The sequence below is a fragment of the Clarias gariepinus genome, chromosome 13, assembly GCF_024256425.1.
Source record: "Clarias gariepinus isolate MV-2021 ecotype Netherlands chromosome 13, CGAR_prim_01v2, whole genome shotgun sequence".
Taxonomy (NCBI): domain Eukaryota; kingdom Metazoa; phylum Chordata; class Actinopteri; order Siluriformes; family Clariidae; genus Clarias; species Clarias gariepinus.
Genome location: NC_071112.1, coordinates 20,381,295 through 20,399,218, shown reverse-complemented (window position 1 = coordinate 20,399,218; position 17,924 = coordinate 20,381,295). Strand labels below are relative to the sequence as shown.

At 36.2% G+C, this 17,924-nt stretch overlaps 2 protein-coding genes across 6 annotated transcripts; both read right to left on the bottom strand.

Annotated features, from left to right (window-relative positions):
* Positions 1 to 630: 630 nt before the first annotated feature.
* Positions 631 to 8,216, bottom strand: senp6b (SUMO specific peptidase 6b). Of its 3 annotated transcripts, none has more exons than XM_053510381.1 (18): positions 8,152 to 8,216; positions 7,585 to 7,725; positions 7,442 to 7,506; positions 6,990 to 7,090; positions 6,710 to 6,865; positions 6,322 to 6,355; positions 5,917 to 6,069; positions 5,594 to 5,772; positions 4,702 to 4,826; positions 4,512 to 4,628; positions 4,312 to 4,434; positions 4,139 to 4,231; positions 3,830 to 4,014; positions 3,027 to 3,073; positions 2,878 to 2,930; positions 2,678 to 2,746; positions 1,676 to 1,826; positions 631 to 947 (listed from the first exon to the last, which is right to left on the bottom strand). In XM_053510381.1, the coding sequence occupies exons 2-18, from the start codon at positions 7,707 to 7,709 to the stop codon at positions 813 to 815; spliced, it is 1,911 nt and encodes a 636-aa protein (XP_053366356.1). In that variant the 5' UTR covers positions 7,710 to 7,725; positions 8,152 to 8,216; the 3' UTR covers positions 631 to 812. The 3 variants fall into 3 exon arrangements, 2 of the variants coding, with proteins under 2 accessions (XP_053366356.1, XP_053366357.1); XR_008361884.1 differs by having other exon boundaries at positions 857 to 947; positions 2,695 to 2,746; XM_053510382.1 differs by lacking the exon at positions 8,152 to 8,216 and having other exon boundaries at positions 7,585 to 7,746.
* Positions 8,217 to 9,587: 1,371 nt separating this feature from the next.
* On the bottom strand, positions 9,588 to 16,993 carry mapre3a (microtubule-associated protein, RP/EB family, member 3a). Of its 3 annotated transcripts, XM_053509526.1 has the most exons (8): positions 16,878 to 16,993; positions 13,631 to 13,753; positions 13,343 to 13,488; positions 12,766 to 12,961; positions 11,844 to 11,980; positions 11,333 to 11,485; positions 10,835 to 10,903; positions 9,588 to 10,634 (listed from the first exon to the last, which is right to left on the bottom strand). In XM_053509526.1, the coding sequence occupies exons 2-7, from the start codon at positions 13,749 to 13,751 to the stop codon at positions 10,835 to 10,837; spliced, it is 822 nt and encodes a 273-aa protein (XP_053365501.1). In that variant the 5' UTR covers positions 13,752 to 13,753; positions 16,878 to 16,993; the 3' UTR covers positions 9,588 to 10,634. The 3 variants fall into 3 exon arrangements, with proteins under 3 accessions (XP_053365501.1, XP_053365500.1, XP_053365502.1); XM_053509525.1 differs by having other exon boundaries at positions 9,588 to 10,903; XM_053509527.1 differs by having other exon boundaries at positions 9,588 to 10,903; positions 12,805 to 12,961.
* Between the last annotated feature and the right edge of the window lie 931 nt (positions 16,994 to 17,924).

Sequence of the window (17,924 nt, the reverse complement as noted above, 5' to 3'; positions counted from 1 at the left end):
TGTAGGTTTAACATCATGATCTTAGGAAAATTTGAAACAGCTCATGCTGACTTTAATATTAGTTATCCAGTGCCACCCTAATTCTGATAAACTACACATAATGAAGCACAAGTGTGTGTGTGTGTGTGTGTGTGTGTGTGTGTGTGTGTGCTGAGGATATCATGACAAAGAAAGTGAATTGATCCACATAATTATGTAAACTTAAACAATAATTAATTACCTACAACATGACTTTAATGTGACATTTATAATTTATCACGCCACAACATATGCTAAATGCTTGTCCATGCACATCTTTTAACCAACCAAGTATTTTTGTAGTTGCACATATAATAAATAAAAAAACAAATAATAAATGAACATTTATTATTATAAATGAACATCTGTTCTTTAAAAAAAAAAAATGCTAGTTCCATGCTCATGTTACACATTCCATATGTTGGTTTATTTACAGGGCAGATGGATAATTCTAAACAGGATAGGACTACTAATAATTGATTAACACCACCTAATGAGTAGGACATGGCCTACTGTCTTATTACTTTTAACCTATTTTTTTCAAAATACAAAAAAAAAAAAAAACACTAATTACAACTGAACCAAGGTTGAATGAAAATACAGTATCTAGTTAAGTCAATAAACCAAACAGATTTAACTAAAATATTTATTTTGCAATATACTGTTTTAATTATCTTACAAACAAAGTCTTGCATTGTCTTACAGTAACACAGAAAACAAAATCCTTCCATCATTACAGACGTTTGAAAGCTGAAGTTGTGTTTGCAATATTGAGGACAATCTCTAGGAGGCACTCATACTCCTACTTCAGCTTGTTGTTGATGGAGTCTATAAATAAGGCGTTTAATTTTTTCCCGCTTTTTTTTCACAAGTCTTTGTGAAAACCAGTCCCTCAGATCCATGGACGAATGGAACTTTTTTGGTGGGTTCTAGAAATTATATAATATTAAAAAAATAAAGGGAATTCAAATCAAGTCAAAGTAAATAAAATATAAGGGGCATTCAAGTCAAACGTCTCATGAACAAAGCGATTGACATTTACAGACGATTTCAAGCACAGTATGGTGATAAGACTCTCAGCTGCAGTAAAACATCTGAATGGTGCAAACGTTTTAAGTAAAACCGTTGTCAGTGAATGAAAATCTGGAGCCCACTGCCTATTCCTTGATGGTGGAAAAGAGGGGGGAAAAGTAATTTTAAAAAATCCACAGATAACGTGTCATCAACTTCCGGCAAAGCCACATCTGTCAGTGGGAACTGTACAAACAACCTTTCATGAATACTGCTTGTAATTACAGGAAATCATCTGGGAGGCATTTCCACATCCCCAGTACAGTTCTGACCTTGATTTCCACCTGTTTGGGTCTTAAAATGAGTTCCTGGGAGTCCAGGGTGAAGTAGGCATTTCGATTATGGCTCTGGTGTCCTGGGAAAACTTTCTACATTTATGGTATTCAAGCACTAGTAACATGCTGGGATAAGTGCATTAGTTCAGCAGGAGATTACAAAAGAGAAATGAACACAGTTTTAAGTCCCATTAATGTGTTCTGTTATTCGGCACAATCAAAAGTTTTACTTGAATGTCCCTCATATTTTCAATAAATCAAGCTGCTGACAGACCAAATTAATAAAGTTATAATCATAGTTGCATACTCACTGTAATGAAGCTTTCCACATACTGCAAAACATAAACTCCACAATCAGTATGATTATCCTGCTGCGGGACCTGTACTCTCCATCCCTTCATGGCTCGTTTCCCAAAACTCCACACTGAGCCTTTTCTCACTCGCCACTCCATCTCCAAATACCTTTTTATTTATGACATATAAATACACAAGAACACAAACATCCCAATTCACATACACTTTTTGATAAAGTGGTTAAGTATATACACTTGTATAAATATGCACCTGCACTTTCATGCAGTTAGATAATTATTCAATCTTGTAGCAGCAGAATAGTGAAAAAAAAATGCAGATACAGGTCAAGATCTTTGGTTAATGTTCAACCTTAAAGTGGAGTAAACTTGGGAACTCTGTTACCTTGTGGTGTGACAGAATGATGGAACAAAAATAAAAATCATATGAGAGAACATTCTATATAATAAAATACCCTACATATTAAAAAGCAGACTTCAATAACTCAAATAAGCACTCTACAACTATGGTTTAAAAAAAGATTCACAGAATATGTGAGACAGCAAAACTTTTTGCTCTTGGCTTAACAGAATTAAAACTTAATTTGTCTTGTGCTACCCCATCCACTTCCAGGTTTTATGTTTGTTCATGCAAGATCTTTCTCAGCTCACAGTTGTAAAGAAATTATTTGAGTTACTATATGTTTCCTGGCAGCTGAACCAATCTAGTAATTTTCCTCCAACCTTTCAACAACTAAACATTTCCACCCACAGAACTGTTGCTCATTCAAAGCTTTTTTTCCCCTGCACACCATCCTGTATAATCTTTAGAGACATTTATATGTAAAATATATAAAAAGAAGGAGATGTTCTTTTAAAAACTTTGGGTAATCAAAAGTTTTGGAGCAGACAGGGCTTGACTAATTTTGGATTGGCCTGGATTCATGTGCAAGCAGGCAGAAGTGAGAAAAAAAAAATAGAAGAACAATTCAAATAATTAATTAGATTTCTTGAAATATTTACTCTTGGAGCACTTTTACCACTGTTGGCTTGTCACCACAGCTGAGGGAATCCATAATGAGAATACAGGGCCTACAAATGCATTATAAAAACACAAAATAAGATGCCAAAAATAAAGTGTAGCCTAACAATATTTTTAAAAGTCTGCTTTGATAGCCAAAGGCATGTTATAGAGAGACATGAGACTCGAGTGTTGTACTTACCGTTTGGCAGTAGTATCACTTATCTTAGATGCATATTTGCTTGTTCCATCATGCTACAAAGAAGGAATTTAAAACGTACAATAAGCAAAACAAACTGAAATCAGTTAAAAAAAAAATCTATGGAATCAAAATCACATTGACCAAATTACCTGAATTTCATTATCTGAAAGAAAGTAGAACCCTTCATCCATCTCACCTAGCAGAAACACCATGTAAAGACTGAGAGGAGGGTTATGTTTCACCACATTATTTATTAATTTTATTTATTTTTTTATTTTAAAAGCAACTGCACCAATTTAGACTTGAGATAAAAATTATAAAATAATAAGAACCCTGCCTTATGGTCATAAGCAAAACAAACCTTTGTTTAAAAGATACATATAAGCCAGCACAGTTAAAAGTGCTTTTTTCAATCATATGCGAAATAGGCAATTCTAAGTGACACATTTACTGAGGCCAAGAACTCCATTATTTTTGGATTGTCGATTCAGTTTCATTTACAAAGATGTCTCCTTGCTGGCGCATCACCCTGTACAGTAGATGCCACAGAGATCAGTACACAGTTTGGGTACTACTATACTTTTTACTTATTTAAGATAATAATAAGCTTTTTCTTATTAAAGAAATTTCTCAATTTTTCACACCCACACATTTTATTATGACTCATTTTGGGTAGGACACCTAATAATACAGTAGGTGCATTATTATCAAAATACAGTCACTAAAAATGACCCCAATTGGGTAAGAAACATGCCTTCTGCCAATTTTTTTTATCTGAATATCTGTAAGAGTTAATGAATAAATATTCAATTAAAATTGCATTAAATTTAATATGGTGCAATCCAGCATAATCCATCAACAAATGAAATGTGCCAACAGTGCAGTGTCACCATATTTATGCACTGTCCTAACAGGAATTTGAACAACCAATCAGCACTGAGTGTACTGTTACCTTCATCTGTACTCCAGTTGGAAACCTGCTCAGATGTTTGGTGTCTGTAGAAAAGTGACATGGGGTTTGAAAAAGGTGAACTGGGAGTAAACGAGTTCTCCTCATTCTTATTCTTACAAATATCCATGATGGAGCAGCATGATGCTTGGCCCGGGAAGCAGATAACAGCCAGGTACCAGTGAGCACTAAGAGAATATTTTAATTAGTTAACATAAAAAGGCCCAAAAAGGCTTCAATCTGAAACTGATATTAGACATAAGAAGAGTTACTCTACCTCCACCGAAAAAAATAAGAGAAAGAAGAACTCACGACTGGTTAATTGGGACAAAAATAAAGTCTTTCTTGAAAATATCAAAATGTCTGGTCCATGTTTTCACCCGGTTATGCCTCCTCTCTTGAATGCTATGGAGATTTTGGCAAACATAATATTTTAAAATGCATAAACATCCAATAATTGCATGGTCTATAGTTTTCAGACTTACGATAAATCTGTGCTATCTGAATCCTCTTTCAGGTCATCCTGAGTGAGACTATTGTAAAAGAAGGAGCTAAACACATGACACCTCTTGGAATCCTCCTCCTTTAACTTCTTACAAACCAAATATCTGAGATGCAAACAAAATATACAATAAACAAAAAAAGTCTTCTTAAACAACACCCACACATTAAAGCTAGCACTTACTTCAAATAGAAATCTATTATCACATCATTAAGGAACTGGCCCTCGTCGAGACAACCGAGGTCCTCCTCTGTGATGGAAAAGCCACCCTTAGCTGGGGGAGGTGGGTATATGACCAGTCTGGAGAGGAAAAGCCTCTAGAATTGCTACTAAAATCACATCCAATTAAACACATCAAATTGAACTCACTCACATTTTGGCTGATTGAGTGTGTGAGGATGAGCCCTTGATCAGGTCATCATCTTCACTGTCTGAGACACTCAGGGTTGTTATGCCGCTTTGAACATTAGTGGGTGAAAAGGCAACCGAGTATAATTCCTAATCCCAACACAAAGGAAGGAGATAATGTATAACATCTACCCGTTATAAAAAAATCTTTTAGATTAACAATATTGATAAATAAAATAAAATGAAACACTGAGGAGAAAAAGGTGCATGGTAAAAAATATCAGTAAATCAACACTAAAAACCATAGTTGTGTTTAATACTGAAAGTTAGAGCATTTCCCTATAATGTGATAAGAATTTACAGGATTGGGACTGAACAGCTATGTGGCCATAAGAAAACCACTTCTTACTAAGATTTACCAGAAAAAAGGGTTCAATTTGTTAGGGAGTTTAAAGATTGGACTTTGGAGCAATGAAAAAAGCCCATGTGTTCGGATGAGTTCAGAAGTCAAGTTTAAAGTGATGTGCCTCAGGGTAAAACGTACAAGTGTCTCAAGGTGACCAGCCTCTAAAGGGAGTGTTATGATCTGGGGTTGCTTTAGTTGATTAGGCCTAGGCTCAGCAAAGTTATGTGGCAATAAAATGAAGCCAGCCGATGAAGTGAATCTACTGAATGGCGAGGTTATCACATCAATGTAATTTTTCCCTGATGGTACAGGCATATCCCAAGACTTAAATTGTAAAACAGTTGTGCTACAACATAAGGTATCATTTTTACCCACAAACTGAGTCAAATCAAAACTAAAGCTAACTCAATGAAACCTTGTGTGTGCAATTTCTTTTTTCAGCCAGGTAGACTCAAACAATGAAGGAATTCATTCTTTAAGGTAGAAGATTCACAATTCCATGACAAGTCACCTTGTGAGAACAGTTGTATCCCATTAGTCTGCTGGTCGCTTCCTCACATGCAAGTTTGACAAAGAAGTTACTAAAATTTCTAAGCCTGCCGATTTCTGTAAATATTTCTTCTAGCGTGGCTTCCTCCAACACTGTTGGTGCACTCTCAAAGATGATGATGAGGTATTTTTCTTGTTGATCTGTCAGGGTAAAAAGAAAGCAACAGGAATATCATTAAAAATGATGGAAAATCAATATAACATTTATAATGGATATGAAAAAAAAATCTGGTTGACCGTTTTAGGGAGTTAAACTACAGTATGTAAAGACTTTCAGATACTAACTCTTGCTCTGATCTGACATCCCCATATCTGTCGACATGGCAAGCTGCTCTCTCAGATGCCAAAGTGCTGGATCGTTCATTTGAAGAACCAGAGCTGCCACTTCATGTCCCTTGCACCATTCACAGCTGGTGAGGTTTAATGCCTGAATCCACACTTCATTTAAAAAATAAATAAATAAAAACAAACACACAGGTCAGCAGGTTTTAAGGAGTTAATAATTTGGTTCCAAATAATAATTTGGTGCAATACAATTTTAAAAAGGTCAATAAAAAGTTCATTTAAATTTAAGGACAAAACTGATGAGATAATATACTCATTACCACATGATGAGAGAATACTGTAGGACTGTTTTTTTAAGTATGCAAAACAATACCCACATTACTGTATCAATCATGTGCATCTTACCTTTGTTTGTAATCTCAATATAATCCACTGAAAACTTAAACAGAAACACAGACTAGTTAGTGGTTGGGCATCTCTTTGCACCAACAAATACTGTGACAGTGGAATAAATATAAATTAGTTGATCTTTAGAATAGGCCTCTTATATGCCAGGAACTCTAAACAGCAAGTAGAAATATACACTGGATAGGATGCCAAGTTATTTCAGGGCAACACAAACATTCACATACAAAGGCCTACCAGCTGCTAGTGTGTGTTTAGGTGGTAGGAGGAAGCTGGAAAAACCCAAAGGAAATCTACTGTACCTACTTGTGCACCAAAACTAAACACAAACAGCATGGTGCTGAGAATTCAATAAAGTCTTAAAATCTGAAAAAAACCAAAGACTTACTGTGACAGGCCCTCTAAATATAAAGTCTAATGTTCCAAGTTTAAGACTTTTGACATTGAGAGTAAGCTTGTTGAACCCTTCCACATGTGAAGAAGGTAAATATGAGGCAGAGGCTGAAGCCCTTGCTGTGTGTTTTTTTGGCAAAAGGTATCCATACTGCAGGAAAAAAAAAACATGATCATCACAGTACAGTATAGGACAAGAATTACGATGCTGCTTTAATAATTGTTGACAGGAAACTACAAATAATGATGTATCCAAAATTAATCTTTCATAGTACCTGATCCCTCATGCGAAACTTTCGTGGAATGTGCAGAGGCTGTTTATCCATGCATGGTGATAGCTCATCTGAGGTACAGCTCTTTGGTTTACCAGCCTGGTCTGTTGTATGAAAGGTCACCGTTATTCAAATATCTGAAACATCCACATTCTACATCATATTTACTTACTCACACAACAAACTCTTGATAAGTTACTAGACAAGACACAGCACAAATGCATTCACATTTTCCAAACAGTACTCTATTAGTACTAGTAGGACTTTGACCTTACAAATCATTCATCATATATAAAAAACAACAGAAAGAAATGCATGAACTTCAGTGTTGTAGTGATGGCTTCAGTAGGTCTAAAGATACACCAGAGGTCTTGCATGTCTGTTTGTTTTTTTTTTTTTTTTTCAGCAGACAAACACAAAAGGAAAGCATAAGTGGGTGCAGATCTAAAACTTACTCATTTTATTCGAGAGTGCTGATTCGTTTATCTTAGGGTCCTGCACCTCATCATTGCTGCTAATCCTGCAAGCGGTAAGCCAGTGAGAAATTTCTGAGCCTTGTTTCATTTGGACAAATTTGTTATACACTAATAAAGCCAACCTTTGGCTCCTTCCAGACAGTGCATACTGGAAGTGACGCTTTTTGAGGACAACACCTTGTGAAGGAGGTGAGCAATGGTTAATGGACAAAGCAAAAATGTTACTTCGCCCTAGGATTTGTTGCATGCTTGGTGAGGGCTCACTGCAGGACCAAGAAACAATTTTGTAAGTAAAAACACAAACAAGTGAAATGCCTCATTCATCCACTCTGAAGTCAGAGCAGTCTCACCAACTTTTTAGATTTTAGGATGAGGTAAAAACAAACAAACAAACAAGACATTATATAGTCCTGATAAGATGTCTTTGGTTAATTTATGCTGGTCCTAAAAATAAAATGTATATATTTCTGATATCTTAATCAATACAAAGTACCTGATAAATAAGAAAATAAGAGTGCTAATGTAAGATACTGTAGCACTAGCTTTGAAAAACTAGCTTTGCATTCTTAGCACAAACCTTTGTAATTACTGCCTGAAACGCAATCTGGTATTATTTACAAACCTCATAGGCTGTAATTAAGCTCCACTAAGTTAGCTTTAGTTAGCTGTCCGTTTAGACGCTACTGTACCTTAACAGTCTACAGGACAGAAGTGGCCCTTGATAAAGGGTTACTATTCATCTGTGAGCCTTCTGGTTGCGCGCATGCGCAGACGCAATCAATTTATACAAACAGGTGTTCTGTCATTAGTTTTTTTCCCTCAACCGGCAGCAAAAATGTATAGTTATATCAGTCAGTGCTACTTTCTTACCATATCCTACCTATAGATTTACAGAATAGTTTTATTGGATGTAACATTTACTGACATACTGGTATCGCTTTATTTTCTTAACATAGCAGAATATAAAACCTATCGCTTTAACACTTTAGCTCTTTCTTTTCCATTAATCCATTAGTCGACTGTTAAATTAGCCATGCAAATAAATTGTACACTAAAGCTTGCACACGATTAAAAAAATAATATTAAACATGAACTGACAAGTCGTTGGGAGTAGTAGCGCAGATTTACGGGCGGGGCATTAAAGAAGAAAATAATAAATTGATCGCATTTGCGCATGCGCAACAAGCACAAGGCGCACAGATGGTTAGTATTAGTAAGCTTTTAGGTGAGTCTAGAAACTCTGGAGTCGACTGTGAATGTGAGTAATGGTAATAATAAGTAATGGGACTCGATGTACAGTAGTTTTCACGTATGTTTCCTTATTCCAATAACAGGACAAAAAGGGAAAAATTTAGCAAAAACAATGCAGTATTATTGACGTGCGTGATACAGTTGAAAATACAGTTTACTGTTGGTCCAGGGAGTAAAAAAAAAAAGCTCTGCGGCCCCAATTGAAAACCTGCTGTACTCATCTGAGTAACGAGTTTAATATTTGAATTGTTGGATTTGGTTGAAGACATCCTTTTTTTAAATGATTGTAGATGCACGTACACATTGCGCCTGTAGAGGGCACTCGCGAGTCTTGCGTTTACTTCGGTCTGTGTGGAGTAAACAGACATTGTCCAAACCTGTTAGAATTTTACATTTCTATAAGTTATAAGGAATAAACTTTTATTTTCTATTTCTGGTGCTTCCATTTTTTTCCAGGTGGGTTTATTTATTTTGTAATCTCTTCTTATTAACTGCTCCTTTTATCCTCCTTGGCTATGTTGTTTTTAAAAATAGTAAACCGACCACAAATGTAAAATCTAGTTTCAGGAAGCTGATTTTTTTTTTCTTTTTACCAGCAAAGAAAATCTGGTGAGGACATAGCTCACACATTCAATTTAAAGATGAGTGGCTGAGTACAGGATTGAACATGAATGCTGAGGTTGCAGTAAACACATCTTCCCTAAACCAAAGATGATGTAATGACTTACAGTAGCAGTGTGTACTCTTGTACAGCATCCAAAGATCCCACATGTCTTATATATTAAATGAGTCAGATAATTCCTTTATAGTTCTTAAAACCCAGACTTGCTCTAATGTTTAGTTATGAAGCCATCAAACAGACTTGGAGACAACCATTTTTACAACTGTTTATTTACTCAATAAAACGCAAAACAATTTATGCAAACTACACTATTATGTCCATTTTTTTTGTAGACAAAACAAGTATGAGTGAGACAGTCCCAATGCCAATGGGTGAGGATTCAGACTGTAAAGGCAGCACAATGCTTTAGGCAAACAGCATTCAGTTCCTTCACATCTGGGCCTTAACTCCTAACATAAAATATAGTCACAAAAACACAGCTCATGCTATTCAATAGCAGAATAAAATAAATAATAAAAACAATATACACAGATGCAGTAAAATTAGCAGCGAAGCCTTAATTAAATGCCATTTGATCAGTAGTGTCACTGTTTGGATTAATCAGTATAAAATACCACTTTTCTTTCCAACAGTTGTTTCATTATCTAACAGTGCAAGCAGTATTGAATCAAACAAACTTACCCTAATCTCCATTAAAAAAAATAATAATACAAATATATCAATCATTCATTATACTTGTATAACATTCACATGCTCCCATTAGATATGCAGTAAAACTTACTAAATGGTAAAAGGGCAATGTGTTACATTCTTTGTGTTTGGTTTCTTAACTATTTCTTTTTTTTTTCTTTTGTCTTTCCACACTTCCATTATTAAATCTCTGTAACTGCATAATCCAAAAACACCCAAAATAGCAGATCCAAATGTGGCAGACTGATAGAATTCACAGTATTCTTATTTGTTATTGTGCGAGCTTGTCAGTAAAATAAATGTTCTGTAGAATGACTGTAATAAACAGAGCAAGTGCAGAGCAATGACAAAATATGCAGGAGATCTAAGGCAAATAACTGCATTCCAGGCAGTATCCCCCTTTTTTCCCTTTTTCTTCAAAAATACTTTCTCATCGTACCATGTACAGTACTGTGTTAAGTCCATTGTGCTACCCTCAGTGTCTGATGTCATGTTCATTCTCCATGTCGTAATGTAAAACATGCTGAGATGACTAGGATACATCACTGCTGATGCTGTTGTCTGGGGGTAAGCCGGGTAGTACTGGGCCTTTGAGGTGTAGTGCATGAACTGTAGTAGGAGTAGACAAACAGATACTTAGTACATACGGGGCATCCATAGATACAAAGGTAATGGAGGAGATATCAACAGCGTGCAATGGGGGAGTAATTCCAAAGTGAAGGCAGGGGAGGGAGGAGAGGTTAGTTGGCAAGAGAATTAGGACATGAAAAGGGAGGAAAGGAGGGAGAGATGGAAATGGAAAGGATCACTTAGTATTCATCCTGGTCCAGGTGGGCCTGCTCATCTATTTCCTCATCTTCTGGTGCTGCGAATCCTTCCTGCATTCAAAGAAACATGGCATTTAATAGAGTTAATTCTCGTCTCCCTTAAATTTTTTAACTTGCATTCAAATTAGCAAGAAACAAACTGTTCAGATTACTTGAAATTACTATTTTTTTTTATGCCGTAATTACTTTACTAGAGTAAACGTTTTTGAGAATTTACTTTTTAAATTAAATTGCAAAAAAAATAAAAAAATCAATCAGCAACGTCCTGAGCTACTACTGCCCTCTTACTGTTTCATATTTAATCTGCATTAAATCTCAATTTAAATGTTATACTGTCGCTTTGTCACTAGATGCAGTTCCTAAAATCATGGCTCTGTGTTACACACACACAAATAAAATAATAATAATTGCTTTGTCTTGCCAGTGTGAACTATCACCAAATTATTCTTTACTTATCCATTCTAATATCTCCAGGCATACCTCTGTGGCATAAAGGATGTCAATTATCTTAGAGAGGACTGGGTTGTTTTCGCTCTCGTGTTCCTGGCAAATCAGTTCAATGTCTCGCAGTTTGCTGAAGTAGAAATCTCTTTCCTTCTCCAGACCGTCTACAGTTAATTTCAGTTCCATTAACTTTGCAAAAGAAATGGGGGAAAAACACGGAAGGATGACTTATGTTACTACAGAGAGAGGGCAGGCAGAGGTAGAGCTATTGTGAGGAATATAGGTCATTATAAACAAGCCAAACATTTCTGAACCCATGATGAGAATAATGGACAATCATTACAGGATGTATTGTAATCTTTTGCTACACTACGACTACAGAAAACAGGTCACTTATCTGTACAAACAGAGGAGATAAATAGATAAATAAATCTGTTGTTATAGATTTGCAATTGTGTAGAATTATAAGAAACAATTATACATCACCCAACTCACGTGAAACACTGGAAGGCAGATTAAGACGTCCTTACCCTCCCAGTGACTCTACCTGTTGATTAAGCTCCATGATCTCAGCATCGCCACCTCCATTCCGAGCGAGACTAGGGTTCTTCCTGACAGGTGGGTTCATCACCCTCTGTGGTGTGGGCATGTTTTTCGGTACTGTTGGTGATGTTCTCTGTGGCCCTAAAATGAAATCAACTTTAGTGATGGGACATAGTCTTAGAACAACCAAGCTATATAAAGGAGATATTGTTTCATGCAGTAAGCTGATGTACTTTAAATATGCAGAAGTAGCAACGTTTAATGACGTGCCAGGCTAACTCGGGTGTTTAAAGCCTGAATAAAGATCAGCCTTCTAGTCTAAAGCTGTTGCATGGACATTTTGTTAATTCTGTAACATTGGTTAAACTCAAATAGGAACAGAAATGCCGTAAAACATTAGCTTTCCAGGCATGTTTAACCAAAGTTACATCATTATGAAAAGGTATTAGAGACTGAATTGTAGACACATTTCCAATCCAGCCCAATGACATCACGCCAAGCTATAGTTTAATTTGCAGGGGTGTTTTTTTATATATATTTTACGCATAATATTAGAAAGTGTCTTACTCAATTATACAATTTTCATAGTACTTGCTAAAAAATTTTGTACACAAAGACTTTTAATAATAAACACAAAAATCCTTGGAGTACATGTGAATAATTAGTTTTTAGCCTCTCCATAATTTAAAACCATTTGCCCAAGTCATCACTGTGCAACTTTTGGGGTTAGTGTCATGTTTGCATTGAGAGTTTTCTCAATGGCACTGAGCTGAATATTTCACCACAAAATGCGATTTCACACTATTCACTTTCATGGAAGCTTGAGCATGGAGCAGTCATTCCCAAGACCGTGCACAAACCGGCCATTTGCAGGGTAGAAGCTCAGCGATGGATGCAGCAGAGGTGCAGTAGAATATTATGGTTACCTGGACCAGTTCTCTTGGGTTTGTGGGTAAAGTGTTCACCTGGATTCAGGGGAGGAGCGATGTCTTGGCCCTGTCTAGCTTGAATAGGATCATACTCTTTTCCATCATAGTTGGCATCAAAGAATTTCTTGAACCATTGGACAAATTCAAAGTTGTCTTGGAACTTCCCCTTTACCAGCTTTTCCACTGGGATTATCTGATTGGGTAAGAGACAAGACAATTAATTACGAACAGACAAGTCATTCAGGTAATTTTGAAACTCTCAGAATATTAAATGTAGTCAATTTAAGCTGTCCTATAATCTTGAAGCCTTATTGACATTCACTGCCTTAGAACTCAAATTCTTAATTAATATCAAATTCTCAGTCTGCACAAGGTACAGACATTTTTATATCAGATACATTTGATACATTTGATACATAATCAAATATAAGGTCACTATAACAAACCTTTCTCCCAATATACTATTATATTGCTTATTCATAATGCATAAAGTGATTAACATTATACGTCATATTACTAAGTAGTAAAATTAAATTAAATGACATGGCACAAAAAACAATAAAATTAGACTAACTTTGTCCACACCCATCCTCTTGAAAGCTGCCTGGAGAACTTTAAAATTGTGTATATACTCGTGTTCCAGTTTTGCTTGAAATTTCACCTTCTTGAGAAAAATACACCCTGGGAATAACATGTCCATAAACTGACAATATGCTGCACCTACAGATAAATAAAAACACACCAAAAAAAAAAAAAGTCATTCAGGGAGAGTTTTATGGGGAACCGATGACCAGCGCAGTGAATGTACAGTAGCTCAGGTGAAATTGTCAGTCTGATCAGTGCTGAACATGGTGAGACTCACCTGAACATAACTGCTCTATTTTGGTGTAGCTGAGCTGGAGAGAGTCATTCACCCATGCCAGCATGTCATGTCGGCTCAGGTTCTCGTTGGTTACAGACGTTGAGTATACATTCACCGCCATTCCTTACAAAGAGGAAATGATGTAAAGACAGTCAGTTATTATTATGCCTGGCTGGACATTTGAGATTGGAATTTGAGGGACCAATGAAAAGTAAACATTTCAATGTGAAAAATAGTCAAATGTCCTTTAGACAAGAAGTCTGTTTTTTTTTGTTGTTGTTGTTTTTTAGGTGATTAATACTGATCAATCATGTGCAGTATGACAGAGATAGAGGTATACTATTTTCAAAAGGAATCCGTGGAAAATTTGAGGTCAGTAAAGCATAGTTAGGGGAGCTTTTTTATTTACAGTGGTGGAAATCCAACCTGCTCTGACTCTCAAGTCAAATATTGAAGCATGGCCAGAAGACCTTACTGTCATTAATTTCATGCAGAAATGTGTTTTTTGGCTTCACCATAAATATGAGTTCGGTGATGCTGTGCTTACTAATGAAAGCCAGTTTGCTTCAGCTCACTGATGCAAAACCTAACCATATTTACTGGCTTTGTGGATGAACTTTGTGCTTCAAAGGTGAATGAATGAACAAAGCACAAACACGATAAAAATGTCTGTGGTTTTCTGTTTTTGTTGTTTGTTGGAAATCCAACTCTTCCTCTTATTACAGTATATTTTACTTTGTACAGCATATTTTACTAGTTAATTTTATTTTTAAAGTATTTCTTATTTTACTTTGTACAGCATATTTTACTAGTTAATTTTATTTTTTAAAGTATTTCTTTCATTCCTATTATTTCTTATGTATAAGCTTTTACTATTCTTTTCTTTTAAGGTCACTGGCAGTCGTATAAGCATTTCACTGCATATCGTACTGTGTATGACTGTGTATGTGACAAATAAAATTTGAATTTGAAATCTCCATCATTATCAATGATATTATAGTGACTGGCCTGTTTGATCAGTCACTTGAACTGAATCAACAACTCGGGCCTAATCCACACATACACATGTTTAAAAACAGGTCCGTTCACATACTGTACTGTACAAACTTAGTTTCAGGTCCCTGAAAAGGGACTTTTTGGAAATCTCATACCTGGGTAAAAATATTTAGAAATTTAGTGTTGACATGTGGACAGGAAAAATGCTGATTTTGGCTCTGTATGCACTGTATGCCATGTGTTTTACGTCAGAGCGTGACACACTCAGTGAGAACTTTATTCAGGCTTCTGATTGGTCAACATGACTTTGTAGTTAGGGTTATATCAGTGTCTACTGGTTTGACATGCTGTGACAGCATATACTGTATTTGCATTTTCATGTAGATAGATGGAGAACGAAAGAGGAAAAGCCAGACATGCAAGAAGCGAGTAGACACCTATAGTTTTATAGTAAATATGTATGTATCAAAATGTGTTAGCATTTTAATTTAACTATTATTGAACTTTATACAGCTTTAAGCATGCCTAGAAGTGGAAATTTCCCAACACTGTTTGTCTATGTCTAAAGGAGTTATTGCTTGTATCCCATGAGGTAAAGTCAAGAATAAAGCAGAATAAAGAACTTTCCAGAACATTTAAATGGTTTGTGATACCTGTGTCACCATGTGTTCTTGACACAAGTGTTACAAACAATTTTAATGTTCTGGAAAGTTCTTTATTCTGCTTTAACCTTGACTTTACCTCATGAGGTCAGTAAGTGACATCTAATAAACATCCTGGTGCATTCATGTGACAGTCTGTGAATTTGTGTGCCCATGACATCATTTCCAAAACGGTTTCGTGCCGGGCTAGCACATGTGACAGAGCTAGCTAATAAAAAAAAAAAAAATTCTGAATGAAAGTTGTGTCCTTTTTTTTAAACTATTCTAATGATTTAACAACATCTTACTTTTTATATTTTAACTGTTCTGACTGCATTTCTTTAACAAATTGATATAAACCAAATTAAGAAATTAATACTGTGAAATATGTCACATTGGGCATTTAACCCTAAAACTGTCAGGGAAAATGCTATGTGACGTCTTTACAAAATGCGTGTGGTCTGTGTTATATCCCTCATGATTTCCCTTAAAGGAGAAATGAGTATGGACTCTTTTTGGGGGGTTATAGCCATTAAAACAAAATCAACTTAGTATTAATAACTAGTAACTATCTATATATGCTGCATATATTTTATTATAAAACAACAAGTGTCTGTTTACTTTTTGCATGTTGCATGATGGGATGGGTGAAATGTCGAGTTAAAGAAGTCACTGGTTACAAAAAGCCTGAGAAGACCTCCTCTGCCTAGGTCATGCATTTGATTCTGTGCTGCACTGGGACGAATTACATTTAAACACGCACACACACACAAACACATGACCTTTATCACACCTTTACACGTAGTGGCAGCAAATCAATGGTTCTCTGTTAGATTTGGGATTGGTGATGCCGATCTGCAGTGCAGCTGAGTTTAATCTTGCAGGTGTTTAACACTTGACTTAGAGATGATTTTTTTTCTAACCCTGCCCCACTGCACGGTTAACATGCCATCGCACGCGCACTACCCCTCACTCGTACATAACAGACCATTTATTGGTGAATATTTACAGAAGAGAAAGTACGCAGTTAATATTTAATTGTGTCTAAACATGTTGTCCTGATAAATAAATGCCGTCTGATTGTGCTTCAGCTGCATTGCTTTATTATTAAGAACAGTTGCAGTGTGCATGCTTACTGTAAACCCATATTGTTCTAACGCTAGATAACGACAGGACAATCCCCGTGCAAGGCTTTTTTGAGATTGTATGTAATCAGCTGAGTCAGGGAATGTGCAGGCACACGGACAGGGCAGACAGCAGCGTCAAACATTACAGACTGCAATGACTTCCAACACAGCCCGCAGGCCCACGCCGTCATTGTCGTCTGTAAGGCTCTACAGCAATCTTATTTACATCCTGACTTTGTTTTATAACATAATAACTGCACTACATGTCGTACTTGCTAACTAAAACTAAATAATCAAACGAAAATGAGTCCTGCCAGGCCGCCGCGCGCGCTGCCCACTCTGACTGTAACCGCCGTTCTCCCCGACTGGACACTCAAGACACTCTCTCTGAGCCACAAAGGCCCAAGCGCGAACCCGACCCAAGCTAAATTTTATAGCCAATAAGCAACAACAAGACCAAACGCGCAGGATTTCATTACTTACTGTAATGTCTTTTTGCCTAGGTTTCCGACGTAGCCTACGTAACGCCTCCTGTCAAAATTCCAGACTAGCCCTGCTGCTGGTTTAGCGGTTACAGCGCGGTGCAGTGGTTTGTAACGGGCCGCCCCCGTCGCTACTGCGCATGCGTCGGACTGACCGGCGCCCCGCCCCTGCCGTTTATATGCTCGAGTACCACAATAGTTATTAAAGGCTGCTCTCCCAAAAGTCTCTATTACTTTTAACGTTTTTTAATTTAAATGTGTTTTTTAAATAAATTTACATTTTCCTTAAAAGTGCACATGCAAAAAACCTGATGCCATAAATATATTCATGCATATGAGAATGACACAAATATTAATTCAGTGGCCTCAGGATGCTTTACTGTTGGCGTGACACAGGACTGATGATAGTGCTCACCTTCAAACATTCTGCAACATCAAGACGTGCAGCAAAAAAATTAAAATAAAATAAAAATACCTTTTTTTCAGGTAAAAACACCAGGGACAGATCGATATTCTGCTAAGGTACAAGGATTAGACTGCTGAAGGTTTGAGTAAAGTCATTTTCTCTGATGAATCCCCTTTTTGATTGTTAGGGGCATCCAGAAAAAAAGCTTGTCTCATATAAAAAATATTAATTTTGCATAGAAACACAGCCATAAATGAAGAAATTCTAAGTGGTTTAACAAAACATTGCAGTTTGGGGTTCATGACCAGAAAACTCCAGACCTTCATGAGAATTTGTGGCCGATCCTCAAGAGGCCGACAGGACAAACAAAAACACAGAAATTCTGACAGATCCCAAACATTGATTATGCAAGAACAAGATCTTTAAAAAGAAGGGTCAACACTGCAAATATTGACTCTTTGCATAAACTTAATGTACACTCAAAAAAATTAACATGGCAACCTGTTACATGTACTAAAATGTAATATGTGTTTTGTACATAATAATTTCATGTTTCCAATATGAACATGAATAAATTATGTTTTATTTGCATTAAATTCAACAACTTAACATTTATTAGATTCAATTATGTTGAGATAAACC

Coding starts and splice junctions, on each gene's coding strand:
- senp6b (XM_053510381.1), bottom strand. CDS start 7,709: ATGCAACAAATCCTAGGGCGAAGTAACATTTTTGCTTTGTCCATTAAC. Junction 6,070..6,321: donor TATTGAGATTACAAACAAAG/GTAAGATGCACA, acceptor TTTTAAATGAAG/TGTGGATTCAGGCATTAAAC. Junction 4,629..4,701: donor CACACTCAATCAGCCAAAAT/GTGAGTGAGTTC, acceptor TTTCCTCTCCAG/ACTGGTCATATACCCACCTC.
- mapre3a (XM_053509525.1), bottom strand. CDS start 13,751: ATGGCGGTGAATGTATACTCAACGTCTGTAACCAACGAGAACCTGAGC. Junction 12,962..13,342: donor AGAGGATGGGTGTGGACAAA/GTTAGTCTAATT, acceptor TTACCCAATCAG/ATAATCCCAGTGGAAAAGCT. Junction 11,981..12,765: donor ACCCAAGAGAACTGGTCCAG/GTAACCATAATA, acceptor ATTTCATTTTAG/GGCCACAGAGAACATCACCA.